Raw genomic sequence first — 16,073 nt, forward strand, 5'->3', positions numbered from 1 at the left:
TGTACTGGCCCACAGAATCCCAAAGCTTGGCAACCTCACTACGACCACAATATAATACTATTCTATACCTACCAGATTGGCTAAAACTTAAAAAGTTGGCAACATCAAATCTTGCAAGAATGTGGAGCCATAGGGACTCCCATATACTGCTGAAGAACTTACAAACTGGTATAACCACTTTGGAAAACAGTCTGACATTATCCACTATGACTTAAGATATACTCTAGAACTCAGCAATTTTATTCCAGATATATACCCTGGACAAACTCCTGTACATGGGTACCAAAATACACAAATAAGAATATTCACAGAAAAATTGTTTTATACAGTAATAGTCCAAAATTGGAAACAATTTAAATATCCATATACAGTACAATGAATAAAAACAATGCGGGTTATCAAACACTACAAGGTAAATGGACAAAACATATACATATATAAATATGCACACACACACACATACACATACACATAATGCTGAGTGAAAGCTACTCAACAAGAGAAACGTACAGAATGACTCCATCTATACAGAATTCAAAAACAGATGGAACTATTCAATATGATTTGAGTGATAAGCTAAAAGGAAAATGAAGGAAACTGTTATCACAAAACACAGACGAGAGGTTATATCGTAAAGTGGGAGAGAAGGATGGTGATCCAGAAGGAGGCCCCTGAGAGCTGGCAATGTCTCATTTCTTGATCTAAGGGGTGGTTAGAAAGGTGAACACTTTATAGTTATTGTTTAAGCTGTTAATATGCTTTCTACAATCTTTTGTATAAAAGTGATGTACTTAAAAAAAAAATTGTAAGGGGCTGTCTCTTGAGGTAGCAGATGCTCCATCACATATGTTTAAGCAGAGCTAAAGGTTCACATATCAGATGTGTTACAGCAGAAACTCAAGTACTCATCAGGAATTTGGATTAGCTGGCCATCAGTTTCCTGCCAATCAAGAAATTTTATGCATTTATTTCCATACCTTATAACGATGATTTTTATGAACACTATTCTGGAAGCAGTCCATACAGAGTACACATGTTGGATCAATTGCACAGTCCCTGCAAAAGATTAAAAATCAGGTGCCAAAATTTAGATGATTCCCATTGATACTCAAAGTATAACAATGATATAATGTGAATCAATTTCCTATATGATACACAAACTATTTATGAAAATGCTTTAAAAACTGAATTCCAAATAATGTTGGCCTCTTTCTGGCCATATTTGAATGTATATGGTTGGATGTTTGGTTTTGTTTCCTAAATTATCCTCATTACCTTTCACCTGGTTTCAAACTACTACTATTAAATTCCACTTCAAAATTAGTTTTCTGGTGCATGATTTGGCAGCACGTACGCCAAAATTAGTTTTCTGAAAAACTCATCAGTTTTTCTTCATTTTCTGCATCATCTTATCCTATTACAGTTACAAATGTATTTTACAGGCACTGATTGTTCACTGGTAAATGAGGCTTGGTTAAAGACAAAATTCCTTAGAATGTAAGCAACATAAGGGAAAGGATTTTAATTTATTTTGTATAATATGTCCCAAGCATGTAGAGCAGTGCCTGGCACATGTTAAATATTCAATGAATATTTACTGAATAAATTAAATTAAATTTAAATTTAAATTAAATTCTTAATATTTTCCTTAATAAAAACTTTTAAAATGTAAAATTTTATTTAATACTTTCAGGGAAACATTGACAATAATATAAACAAGTGGAAAGTGCAAAATTGATTTTTAGAATATTTATTTAGAAAATTTGAAGCGATGGAATTGCACAATGTTAAAACTGAACTTTTAAATGTTAATAAGTAAAGACTGACTAATAGCAGTTTCTAAAATATATATGTTCTACTAACCTACTCACAGCAGGATTTCCAAATCTCAGCAGTACTGACATTTTAAACTGAATAATTATTTGCTGGTGATACAGGAGACTGTCCTGTGTACCACAGGATGGTTAAGCAGCAACCCGGCCTCTATCCACTAGATGTTAGTACCATTCCCCTAGCTGTGACAATTAAAAATGCCTCTGGGACCCTTTTGGAGAAATGAGGTCTACAAATGTCTTCTACTATGCTTTAGTTGAAACTGACCGGGCTTCCACTAAAGTACTTAACAAGATAAATGAAACTGCTATATAGCAAAATGGTATACAAAATACAAAAGGTGAATTTTCCCCAAGAAAAAAAGAGAATAAAGAAATGTAGTATGTTCTAAACAACTGCTGTGTGTGCTTAGTCACTCAGTTGTGTCTGACTCTTTGTGACCCCATGGACTGCTAGGCTCCCTGTCCATGGGGATTCTCCAGGCAAGAATATTGGAGGGGGTTGTCATGCCATATTCCAGGGGATCTTCCCAACCCAGGGATCGACCCCAGGTCTCCCACATTGCAGGTGATTCTTTACCAGCTGAACACAAATCAGTCAAATCTAGAATTACAGTGAAGCAAAAAGTAATTCTCTGTATTTATAAAATCTAAAGAGTCACATTCCTAACCTAAACAACTTCTAATAAAAGAAAAAAAAAACAACCCCTAAAAGTGCAATTAAGATCTAAAAGTTAAAAAGTTTCAGGCAAGAGTAGAGAATAAAAAAGTTCTCTGTGTTACCATGCTGCTTAAGTCCTTTCCCAAAAGGCAAAAAACCTAAAGCCATTTCCAGTTTCCCTACCACTGACCTCTTCTATCCAATTAAGTTACAAATGCTCCAACAGGTTCTTTGATACCAAATGTCACTTGGTGGCAAAAAAACAACTTGAAATGACAAGGGACTATAGACTTTATTTATACCACTTGCTGTGAACAGTCATAGGTTTCTTATAGAAATGCTGTGTTTGATTGTAGGATCCTGCCCTAACTCTACTGGGGAAGTATTCAGAATTCTGAAATACATGTGGCACCAAGAGTTTCAGATAAGGGTGTATGGACTACATTATAAACAAGGCAAAAATCAATCACTTATATACTTTCAGAGAACAAGAAGAAAAATGAGAGAATTGTGTAAGTCATATATTCAAAAATAAGCTGTACTAGCAAAAACAAACTTATAAATAAATGCATAATAATAGGAAGTTAATTAAGAAGAATTAAATACAACTAGCAATATACCAAGAAAGGTATATCATAAAATAGGCACAGAATATCAAGGTGTAATTACAACCAATCCTGTACATTTCTAAATCTTACCTACAAGAATATGTTGTCTCTCCACTTTTGAAAACCTTCCCACAAAGTTGAAACGCTCCACTGTGCTTCAGTTTCTCTAAGCAAATATCTGGATCTTCTCCAAATAAGTACCATTCCAGTGGAGTGAATATTGACCTCTGTATGCTCTCCTCCTGCTTTTCCAAATCTGGGTCCATTTCAGCAAAATAAATTTCAGGCACCACTTGTGCCAAATAGTTCAAGAAAGTAGTATAAAAATCAATCTGCTGATCCCACCACTGAAAAACAAAACAAAACAAAAATTAAACTTTCTTATAAGTTCCTTCTTAAAGATCTAGGAGCACAAGTAATGGCACAGATAATGGCATAATTCTGTAGTTTCAGAGAAAGTGATTTACAGTATATTCTTATTTTACCCTTCACCAATACAAATGGCAAGAATACTAGAGTGGATTGCCATTTCCTTCTCCAGAGGATCTTCCTGACCCAGGGATCGAAACCCGGGTCTCCTGCATTGAAGGCCGACGCTTTAACCTCTGAGCCACCAGGGAAGCCCAATACAAAAGGAGCTTTAGTGCTGGAAAAGACTCTTGAGAGTCCCCTGGACAGCAAGGAGATCAAACCAGTCAATCCTAAAGGAAATCAACCCTGAATATTCATTAGAAAGACTGATGCTGAGGCTTTGATACTCTGGCCACCTGATGTGAAGAGCCGACTCATTGGAAAAGACCCTGATGCTGGGAAAGATTGATGGCAGAATAAGAAGGGGGCTACAGAGGATGAAATGGTTGGATGGCATCATCGACTCAATGGACATAAGACTGAGCAAACTCCAGAAGACAGTGAGGGACAGGGAAGCCTGGCATGCTGCAGTCCATGGGGTTACAAAGAGATGGACAGGACTGAGCGACTGAACAGTAGCAAATACAAAAGGAATGTAGGTGATTTTTTTTTTTTTAAAGGACTTAGAAATAAGTGGTCGTTCACATATAGAAAAAAGAAGTGCAACTGTAGCAGATGAGAATTACTCTTCCCTGCTGAAGTGGCTAACTCCTGGTGTGTGAAGGTGATTCCATTATCAGAGGCTGCAGTGATAAAGTATTCCTCATACCAGTAGTTTAATTAAATTTTATTTTTTTCTTCCAGTTTTACTGAGATATAATTGACATACAGCACTTAATGAGTTTAAGGTGTACAACATAATTATCTGACTTACATACATCATGAAATGATTACCATAAGAGTTTTAGTGAATATCCATCATCTCACACAGATATAAAATTAAATGAACGGGGAAAAAATGATTTTTTCCTTGTGATGAGAACTCTAAGGATTTACTATTAATTTAATTATTTAAAGGAACCATAGCATTTAATGAGATGAAAATGAATGAGTGTCAGAGTTTTAGAACACAAAAAGCACTCACCATAAAACAAAAAGAAAAGATAAATGAACACCAGCAAAAACAAACAAACAAACAAACAACCTTCTGCTCTTCAAAAGAAAGTTACAGGTGGCTTTTTGCCATGCTTATTTGCACAGGAAAACATGCTCAACATCATTAAATCATTAGAGAAATGCAAATTAAAATGGCAGTGAGATATCCCTATAAAACCTATCAGAGTGTAGGTAAAAAAATAAAATAAAAATTTGGCAATACCAAGTATCAACACAAATGTAGAAAACTTGGAAAGGAAAGGGACTCAAAATGTTATGCACACACTTTACAAAAGAGTTCAGCAGTTTCTCACACAGTTAAATATATACTTACCATATGACCCAGCAATCAAACTCCTAGTTATCTAATCAAGAAATAAAAACTTACGTTCACAAAACACTTATACTTGAAAGTTAGAGCAGCTTTATTCATAATTGCCCCAAACTAGAAATGACTCATTTGTCCTTCAACTGGCGAATTATGAACAGTTTGTACATCCAAACCACAGAACATTCAGCATACTCCTTTACTGCTCAGCAATAAAAGGACTGAATTATCAACACATGCAACATCAAAAGAAGTCAAACTCAAAAAGATTATGTACTACTGCCTCTTAGTAGTTGGGACCTTGTTCATATTGACAGCATATATGTGAACTGAGCAAAGCACATCTCTGGACCAAATTCCTGACTCCCATTATAAGTGGTTTTAACAGATACTATATGTAGATTCCAATAACGCCACCTTTGTCTTCAATCAAGCAAGAGAGCTTTCTAAGTACCCAGAAACGCCCTATTAAAAGACATTCATGGATTACTCATTGGCAATTTGGCCTTAAATGTGAGGCAATTACCTCAAACCACCCAGCCAGCCCAACATTTTTAATGCCATTAAGTAACAGCAGTCTTTAAGTAGAGGCAGGAAAGATAGAACTCTCTACTCTCAAACCAACATTGGCAATTGAGTTGCAGTTAATGGACATGACCAGATGGTCAACACCAAAATCAAACTGACTATAGTCTTTGCAGCCAAAGATGGAGAACCTCTATAAAGTCAGCAAAAACAAGACCGGGAGCTGACTGTGGCTCAGATCATGAACTCCTTATTGCCAAATTCAGACTTAAATTGAAGAAAGTAGGGAAAACCACTAGACCATTCAGGTATGACCTAAATCAAATCCCTTATGATTATACAGTGGAGTGACAAACAGATTCGAGGGATCAGATATGATAGACAGAGTACCTGAAGAACTATGGATGGAGGTTCGTGACACTGTACAGGAGGCAGTGATCAAGACCATCCCCAAGAAAAAGAAATGCAAAAAGCAAAATGGTTGTCTGATGAGGCCTTACAAATGGCTATGAAAAGAAGAGAAGCAAAAGGCAAAGGAGAAACGGAAAAGATAAACCCATTTGAATGCATAGTTTCAAAGAATAGCAAGGAGAGATAAGAAAGCCTTCCTCAGTGATCAATGCAAAGAAATAGAGGAAAACAATGGAATGGGAAAGACTACAGACCTCCTCAAGAAAATTAGAGATACCAAGGGAACATTTCATGCAAAGATGGGCACAATAAAGGACAGAAATGGTATGGATCTAACAGAAGCAGAAGAAGAGGTGGCAAAAATACACAGGAGAACTGTACAAAAAAGATCTTCACGACCCAGATAATCACTCATCTAGAGCCAGACATCCAGGAATGTGAAGTCAAGTGGGCCACTATGAACAAAGCTAGTGGAAGTGATGGAATTCCAGCTGACCTATTTCAAATCCTAAAAGATAATGCTGTGAAAGTGCTGCACTTAATATACCAGCAAATTTGGAAAACTCAGCACTGGCCACAGGACTGGAAAAGGTCAGTTTTTTCATTCCAATCCTAAAGAAAGGCAATGCCAAAGAATGCTCAAACTACTGCACAATTGTACTCATCACACATGTCAGCAAGTAATGCTGAAAATTCTCCAAGCCAGGCTTCAACAGTACGTGAACCATGAACGTCCAGATGTTCAAGCTGGATTTAGAAAAGGCAGAGGAACCAGAGATCAATTTGCGAACATCCACTGGTTCATCGAAAAAGCAAGAGAGGTCCAGAAAGACATCTACTTCTGCTTTACTGACTATGCCAAAGCCTTTGACTGTGTAAATCACAACAAACTGTGGAAAATTCTGAAAGAGATGGGAATACCAGACCACCTGACCTGCCTCCTGAGAAATCTGTATGCAGGTCAAGAATCAACAGTTAGAACGGGACATGGAACAACAGACTGGTTCCAAATTGGGAATAGGGTACGTCAAGGCTGTATATTGTGACCCTGCTTATTTAACTTCTATGCAGAGTACATCATGAGAAATGCTAGACTAGATGAAGCACAAGCTGGAATAAAGGGAGAAATATCAATAACCTCAGATATGCAGATGACACCACCCTTATGGCAGAAAGTGAGGAGGAACTAAAGAGCCTCTTGATGAAGGTGAAAGAGAGTGAAAAAGTTGGCTTAAAACCCAACATTCAGAAAACTAAGATCATGGCATCCGGTCCCATCACTTCATGGCAAATAGATGGGGAAACAGTGGACACGACACAATGGCAGACTATTTTTTGGGGCTCCAAAATCACTGCCGATGGTGACTACAGCCATGAAATTAAAAGATGCTTGCTCCTTGGAAGGAAAGTTATGACCAACCTAGGCAGTATATTAAAAAGCAGAGACATTACTTTACCAAAAAAGGTCCGTCTAGTCAAAGCTATGGTTTTTCCAGTAGTCATGTACGGATGTGAGAGTTGAACTATAAAGAAAGCTGAGCACTGAAGAATTGATGCTTTTGAACTGTGATGTTGGAGAAGACTCTTGAGAGTCTCTTGGATAGCAAGATCCAACCAGGCCATGCTAAAGGAAATCAATCCTGAATATTCACTGGAAGGACTGATGCTGAAGCTGAAACTCCAATACTTTGGCCACCTGATGCGAAGAACTGACACATCTGAATAAGACCCTTATGCTGGGAAAGACTGAAGGTGGGAGGAGAAAGGAACGACAGAGGATGAGATGGTTGGATGGCATCACTGACTCAATGGACCTGAGTCTGAATAGACTCCAGGAGTTGGTGATGGACAGGGAGCCCTGGTGTGCTGCAGTCCATGGAGTCGCAAAGAGTTGGACACGACTGAGTGACTGAACTGAACTGAATTAAATTAATTCTGTTCATTTGAAATGGGTTGGCTTTCTGGTTTTATTAGTATTTCATGTTTGTTTTATATTTACATAAGAACCATATAAGGCATTTATACTAGCTTCATATTTGCTGATAAAGGTCCGTATAGTCTAAGCTGTGGTTTTTCCAGTAGTCTTGTATGAATGTAAGAGCTGGACCATAAGGAAGGATGGGTACCAAAGAAATGATGCTTGCAAACTGTGGTGTTGGAGAAGACTCTTGAAGAGTCCTTTGGAGAGCAAGATCAAACCAGTCAATCTTAAAGGAAATCAACCCTGAATAGTTATTGAAAGGACTGATGTTGAAGGTGAGGCGCCAACACTTTGGTGAAGAACCGGCTTACTGGAAAAGACTCTGATGCTGGGAAAGGTTGAAGGCAAAAGGAGAAGAGGGTGGCAGAGAATGATATGGCTGGATAGCATCACTGATTCAACGGACATGACCTTGGACAAACTTTGGGAGATAGTGAGGGACAGGGAGGCCTGGAGTGCTGCAGTCAAAGGGGTTGCCAAGAACTGGACATGACTTAGAAAGACTAAACAACAACAATATTCTAAACTAAAAAAAAAATTTAAGGCTATGTACTATATAATTGCATTTATATAACATTCCAGAAAAGGCAAAACTACTAGGATAGCACAGTGGTTGCAAGAGGCTGACAACAAAGTAGCAGCAACATAAATTTTGAGGGCAGTGGAACAGTTCTGTAGCATCGGTATTATGGTGATGATTACACAACTGTTGGCAACTCTCAAAACCCACAGAACTGTACAATAAAAAGTTATTTATGGAAATTTTCATAGTGAATAAAAAATAATATGGTTTGAAAGATGAAAAGGAGAACCACAGATTGAGACAAATATCTGCAATAATACACTAAATAATTCTCTCCCAAAGATCAAGGATGAGGCAAAGATATCTGTTCTCTTCTATTCACTACAGTACTAGAGGTCATAGCTAGTGAAATAAAACAAGAAAAATAAATAAAAGGCATGGTGACTGGAAAGCAAGAAATAAAACTGTCTCTAGTCACATACAATATGATTACTCTTCACAAAGAAATTCTGAGAAATCAATTAAAAATCACACACAAGTTTCCCTGGTGGCTCAGTGGTAAAGAATCCGCCTGCCAGTGCAGGAGACATGGGTTTGATCCCCAATCTGGGAAGATCCCACATGGCGCGGAGCAACTGAGCCCATGCCCTAGAGCCGAGGAACCACAGAAGAAGCCACCACAATGAGACACTGGCACACCACAACTAGAGGGTAGCACCCTCTCCCCACAACTAGAGAAAAGCCCGTGTGGCAACAAATATCCAGCACAGCCAAAAACAAAATAATACATAAACTATTAAAACAGACACACACACAGACTTCCATGGTGGTACAGAGATTAAGAATCTACCTGCCAGTGGAGGGGACACAGGTTTGAGGGAAGATTCCACATGCTGTGGGGCAACTAAGCCTGTGCACCCAAATACTGAGCCCATGCTCCACAACAAGAGAAGCCACCACAATGAGAAGCCCACAAACTGCAAAGAGAGTAGCCCCCGTGGCCGCAACTAGAGAGAGCCTGTGCACAGCAACAAAGACCCAGTGTAGCAAAAACAAAAAAAAAAAAACAAAAAACACAAGTAAGAATACTAAGTGAACTAAGCAAGCTCATTAGATGTAAGATCAATACATAAAAATCAACTATATTTCTATATACTAGCAACAAATAACTGGAAAATGAAATTTTAAAAAATAGCATTTACAGTAGCATCAAAAAATACTTGGCAATTAGTTCATATTGAACACTACAAAACATTATTGAGAGAAATTTATAAAATATCTTAAAAAATGAAGAGTTGCATCATGTTCATTGTTTATAGGATTCAATATTTTTAAAAGGTTTATACATCCTAACTGAGCTACAAATTCTACACAATCCAAGCAAGCTTTCTTGTAAAAATTAACAAGCTAATTCTAAAACTAATATGGAGGGAATTCCCTCACAGTCCAGTGGTTAGAACTTGGCACTTTCACTATCATGATCCAGGCTCAATCCCTTGTTGAGGAACTAAAATCCTACAAGCTGTGCATGGTAGCCAAAAAAAAGAGGAAATGTAAAGGACTTGGAGACTTAACAGTACCTGATTTTAGGACCTACTATAAAGGTATACTAATAGTATGAAATTAGCACTGGTGTATATATACATTTATCAATGGAACTAAGACAGTTTAAAAATGAATCCACATACGTATGTAAAGTGAAGGCAAAAGTTGCTCAGTCGTGTCTGACTCTTTGCAACCCCATAGTCCATGGAATTCTCCAGGCCAGAATACTAGAGTGGGTAGCCTTTCCCTTCTCCAGGGGATATTCCCAACCCAGGGATCAAACCCAGGTCTCCCACGTTGCAGGCAGATTCTTTATCAGCTGAGCCACAAGGGAAGCCCAAGAATACTGGAGTGCAGTGTCAATTCATTTTTTAAAAAAGGAAACAACGTAGTTCAAAAAAGACAGCAATTTTCAAAAATTGGTGCAGGAGAAATTAGATATCCTAATGGAAAAAAATTAACTTCAACCCATACTTCATACCATACACAAAAATTAATTTGAAATGGATCACAGATTTAAATGTAATAACTAAAACTGTAGAATTACTTGACAAACACATAGAAGAAAACACTTTGACATCCTCTGGGAGGGCAAAGATTTCTTGAACAGGGCACAAAAACAGCTAACCATGAAAAAAAATGGATAAAACAGAATTAATCTAAATTAAAACTTTCTGTTCCTCAAAATAAACATGAGTAACTGATATCCAGTTCTGCTACTCACTGTGCATTTTTCAAATTTTCATACAATCAAACTGTGAAAGATAAATTTTAGAACAGATATATATTAAAATGAACATGTCCCTACTTCTTAAATTGACCTATTGCTTCTATGAAATTACACAGAAATAGGAGGCAACTATGAGGTATATTTATCATATACTAACCCAATTTGCCAACAGAGGATAGAGCACCCACCCACAGCTATCTACATAGCTAAAGTCCTGGCCCTCTTAGCACAGGAATACCCTGATCCCAAGAAGTAAGACTGGCTGTTCAGGCCATTGGGTAGTATTCAGTTCAGTTCGGTCACTCAGTCATGTCCGACTCTTTGCAACCCCATGAATCACAGCACACCAGGCCTCCCTGTCCATCACCAACTCCCAGAGTTCACTCAGACTCATGTCCATCGAGTCAGTGATGCCATCCAGCCATCTCATCCTCTGTCATCCCCTTCTCCTCCTGCCCCCAATCCCTCCCAGCATCAGAGTCTTTTCCAATGAGTCAACTTTTCACATGAGGTGGCCAAAGTACTGGAGTTTCAGCTTTAGCATCATTCCTTCCAAAGAAATCCCAGGGCTGATCTCCTTCAGAATGGACTGGTTGGATCTCCTTGCAGTCCAAGGGACTCTCAAGAGTCTTCTCCAACACCACAGTTCAAAAGCATCAATTCTTCGGCGCTCAGCCTTCTTCACAGTCCAACTCTCACATCCATACACGACCACAGGAAAAATCATAGCCTTGACTAGATGGACCTTAGTCGGCAAAGTAATGTCTCTGCTTTTCAATATACTATCTAGGTTGGTCATAACTTTCCTTCCAAGGAGTAAGCGTCTTTTAATTTCATGGCTGCAGTCACCATCTGCAGTGATTTTGGAGCCCCCAAAAATAAACTCTGACACTGTTTCCACTGTTTCCTCATCTATTTCCCATGAAGTGATAGGACCGGATGCCATGATCTTCGTTTTCTGAATGTTGAGCTTTAAGCCAACTTTTTCACTCTCCACTTTCACTTTCATCAAGAGGCTTTTAGTTCCTCTTCACTTTCTGCCTGAAGCAAAAACCATCAAGGGAAATGAAAGAATCCTAGAAAAAATAATAGGGGTGGAAAACTAGGACTCTTCAGTCTTTAAAAATAAAGGCTAGATAACGTTTATAAAATCATTAAGAGTTCTGACAAGGTGAACACATACTTGTTCACTATATCTTAAGAATAAATAAGGTGGGAGGGGGGTTCATGTTTGGGAACGCATGTAAGAATTAAAGATTTTAAAATTTAAAAAAATTAAAAACTAAAAAAAAAAAAAAAGAATAAATAATAGGTGCCCGTTTGAAGTGTTAAAAACCAGTTTTCAGGACAAAGAAAAGGAATCAGAAATCTATTCAACTATGATAAACTCATAAAACTTGTCTAAGGAGTTTTATAAGCTGACATACAATTAGAATTAATCATTAACAGGGGAAAGGCATAAATCGAGAGACTGTAACTGACATATGCACAGTACTATATACATAAAATAGGTAACAAATAAGAACCTCCTGTAATAGCACAAGGAACTCTACTCAATACTCTGTAATGCCTATATGGGAAAAGAATCTAAAGAAAGAGTGGATATATGTGCTTGTGTGTGTGTGTGTGTGTGTGTATATACACATAAAACTGATTCACTTTGTGTACACCTGAAACTAACGCATTATAAATCGACTAGACTCCAATAAAAAAAATTTTTTAAAGAATTTACATAAAATTCCATCATAAGTAACTAAGTTACAGATATTTGATTATATATAAGGCTGAGTTTGCTCTCCTGAAGCTCAATATGCCTCCATAAGTTCAACTCTATAAAACTTTATATAAAACATATTATATTAAAATTAGGTATTATTGTAGAAATTAAATTAGCCTGTCCTCTCAGAAGGACAATTTTAATAATTATTAAAATTTTTAATTTATATAAACTTTGACTGAGAAATTCCCACTTCGAGGAATCTGTTCCTCACAGATAAACTCAAATATGTAAAAAGAAATATATACAAGTATTTTATTTGCAGGATTATTATAATAATAAAAGGCTAGAAACAACTTAAATGTCCCATAACAAAAGCTGAATAAATCATGGCACATAAATTCAATGCAGTCATTGTATAAAAGAGAGGGGGCACAGGTTTAAATGTACTAATATAAGACATTCTTCAAGCTATATGGTTAAATAAAAAGCAAACAATACAAAACAGTGAATACTGATATATCTCCTCTTCACGTCTTTCAACGTGAAGAGAGGAGATATATCAGTATATGCTTACGTAAGAGTAGACAATCTTTGAAAGGGTTCAAAATACACTGTTAACAGCAGAAATAGGCCTCTATTTTTCACTGTATAAACATTTTTACTATTTCTTTTTTTTTACCATATGTATTATCTATCAAAAATCATTTTAAAGTTTTTTCAATCTATACATTTCATATACAAAGTTATTCATAACAGGAAAAAAAATCTGAATGTCCATCAATAAGGGAATAGTTTAAAGAAATGGTGGAATTTATCATTTAATCAGACCTACTTAACTGTAAATATATATATATATATATATTCCATTGTGTCCACTATACCACTTGTAACTGTGAAAAAACAAAGTCCACCTAAATGTTTATCATTAAAGGGTACATCCACAGTATTATATGCAGTCAGAAGGTCATAAAATACTGTAGACTGAAAAAAGCAAATTTAAAATAATATAACTTCATTTTTGTAAAAGCAAAAACAAACCTCTAGATGATATTTATACATTTCTACACATTTGAGTTTCCTAATTCAACATGTACATCAATGTAGAGATATACATATATATCTGTATAGATACATGTATCATTATGTTTCCTAAACACAGAATGTCTAGCAAGAGAAACATCAAATAGTTAGCAGTGGTTATATGGGAAAAAGAACTGAGGGAAAGGTCTCAGAATTTTCACTTTTTACTGTAAATGATGTTACACTGTTTGACCTTGTTTGATAAGTGTCAATAATGCAATCAAGAGGGGGGGAAAAAAACTCTAAAAAAAACACAGGAGATACATCTATTAAAATGATGCCAAAAAGTCTCAAAGTGTCTCCCTTTAAGATACTTATTAAGAACAAAGGGAAAAGGTAGTAACTATAGAGAAACCTTGCAGATACCAACTTAACCAAGTGATTAAGATAAATATCACTAGTAATAAGAAATACTGATATCAAGAATCCCTTAATATGATATACTGAGAAGGATATGGTACCATTTTTGTTATTCTTGCCAAAAACATATACCCTCCTTCCAAATGTAAGAGAATGTCCTACCCAAACTGGGAACATTGTGCAAAGTAACTGCTCAATATTCTTGAGCAGTCTTGCTGAGGTCATTAAAAATAAGGAAAAATCAAGACACTGTTAAAAACTGAAAGGAGACTATGGAGAAACTGAGACACCGTTACATACTGGATGAAACAAACAGGTGGGAGGTAAGATGGGAACCTTGACAGGCTCCTGAAACAGAAGAAGGACATTAGTAGGAAAACTGGTAAAATTTGAATAAGGACTGTTGTTTAGTTCATAGAAATATTAACTTCCTAACCCTAATAACTGTACTACTTTATGTGAGATGCTAACATTAGGGGATGCAGGGGTTAGGGATATAATGGAACTGCCTGTGCTATTTTTGTAAGTTTTCTTAAAAGTCTAAAATGAGTTCAAAATAAGTTTGAAAAAGGGAGATGATATTGAAGATGTCTATTTCTACCTAGTGGAAAGGCAGTAAAGATATACAGTACATTAAAGTAGGTTACAAAGAAGCATGTATAAAATCTCATTTGGTTATATACTATATATATTAACATGGGGAAAATTTAGCAGGAATATATACCAAAATGTTAACAGTAGTGAGTAGTGGGATTTTAGCCTATTTTCATGGAATTTGTAAGTTTGCTTACCTAATAACAATAATATCTTTATGGCGATTCCATATTTTGGGAGCAATTTTTTAATTATAAAATTTAAAATATTTTACTAAAACCTTAAAAAAAAAAAACCAACCGTACCTTCCAATATTCTAACTTTAATTTTTATAGGGTACTCACAAACAAACAACTCACGTTTGCATACCTGACAATAACTGTAACTAGAAGATTTAACATTCTATGTTGTACCTGAAATTCTTTTCTTCAAAGAGCATTAAAAAAAAAAATTCTCTATATATTCAGTACTATACACCAAAACCCCTTTTCTGTCCTATCTAATTATGGAAGGCACAGAACTAGTTTCTAATCTAGTTTCCAAGAATGTTTTTAAGAACATGAGAAACTTGAGAATCACCCAAAACCTCAGGGATCTATTCTGGTTCAATTCCTTCATTTAAAACCGAGTTATAAGGAAAAAGTAAACTGGCTTGTCCAAGACTGAATACTAATTATCAGGGTCAGGAGCAGAACTTAGGTATCCTGACTCTCAAGAGTTCAGTGCTCATTCTACTTAATCAAATATAAATACCTAACTCATTTAAGTTTACCCATAAGACTTGATCAATTTCACTTTAATAGTAAAACAAAAAAAAAGCTTTGCCTTCTTTTTTAAATCTCCCTCTAAATAAAGCCTCTTTAGCTAACAAATGCCTAATATTCATGGGTGCCACTAAATGTTCTTAAATTTTATCTCTGTCATTACACATCTCAGTCTGAGGAACTAACACTGTAAAATGCTATCTTTATAGAATTTTGGATTTGATTTGGATAGAATCTCTAGGTGTTGATGCCTTCAACACCTTCTCCACTGACTCTACCACTAGCTCTCTACCCTTCTACCTCACCTCTTCCTTAAAGTCCATTTAGCTCTAAACTCACCTCCATGAATACTTCACTAACCAACCTAAGGAAATTTCTCTCTCCCATAAGTCCAATACTAAAGGAGGTACACATTCAGAATCTACATCTTTGCTAGATAACATTTTGTTTTTGTTTTTGTTTGCTAAGTCATGTCAGTCATGTCCAACTCTGTGCGACTCCATAGATGGCAGCCCACTAAGCTCCCCCGTCCCTGGGATTCTCCAGGCAAGAACACTGGAGTGGGTTGCCATTTCCCTCTCCAATGCATGAAAGTGAAAAGTGAAAGTGAAGTCGCTCAGTCGTGTCCGACTCAGTGACTCCATGGACTGCAGCCTACCAGGCTCCTCCGTCCATGGGATTTTCCAGGCAAGAGTACTGGAGTGCGTTGCCATTGCCTTCTCCGGCTAGATAACATTGCTGCTCCTGCTGCTACTAAGTCGCTTCAGTCGTGTCTGACTCTGTGTGACCCCACAGACGGCAGCCCACCAGGCTCCCCCGTCCCTGGGATTCTCCAGGCAAGAACACTGGAGTGGGTTGCCATTTCCCTCTCCAATGCATGAAAGTGAAAAGTGAAAGTGAAGTCG

The 16,073-nt window shown here is 36.8% G+C and overlaps 1 protein-coding gene across 1 annotated transcript in view; it reads right to left on the minus strand.

The window, feature by feature from the left end:
- Positions 1-16,073, minus strand: part of UBR1 (ubiquitin protein ligase E3 component n-recognin 1) — a 162,977-nt gene that overhangs the window by 136,120 nt on the left and 10,784 nt on the right. Inside the window, exons 2-3 of the mRNA XM_004010489.6 lie at positions 3,192-3,448; positions 978-1,056 (exon numbers count right to left, since the gene is read on the minus strand). Of these exons, the coding sequence (XP_004010538.1) occupies positions 978-1,056; positions 3,192-3,448 (336 nt within the window). The remainder of the gene's footprint in view (positions 1-977; positions 1,057-3,191; positions 3,449-16,073) is intronic.

The sequence above is a fragment of the Ovis aries genome, chromosome 7, assembly GCF_016772045.2.
Source record: "Ovis aries strain OAR_USU_Benz2616 breed Rambouillet chromosome 7, ARS-UI_Ramb_v3.0, whole genome shotgun sequence".
NCBI lineage: Eukaryota > Metazoa > Chordata > Mammalia > Artiodactyla > Bovidae > Ovis > Ovis aries.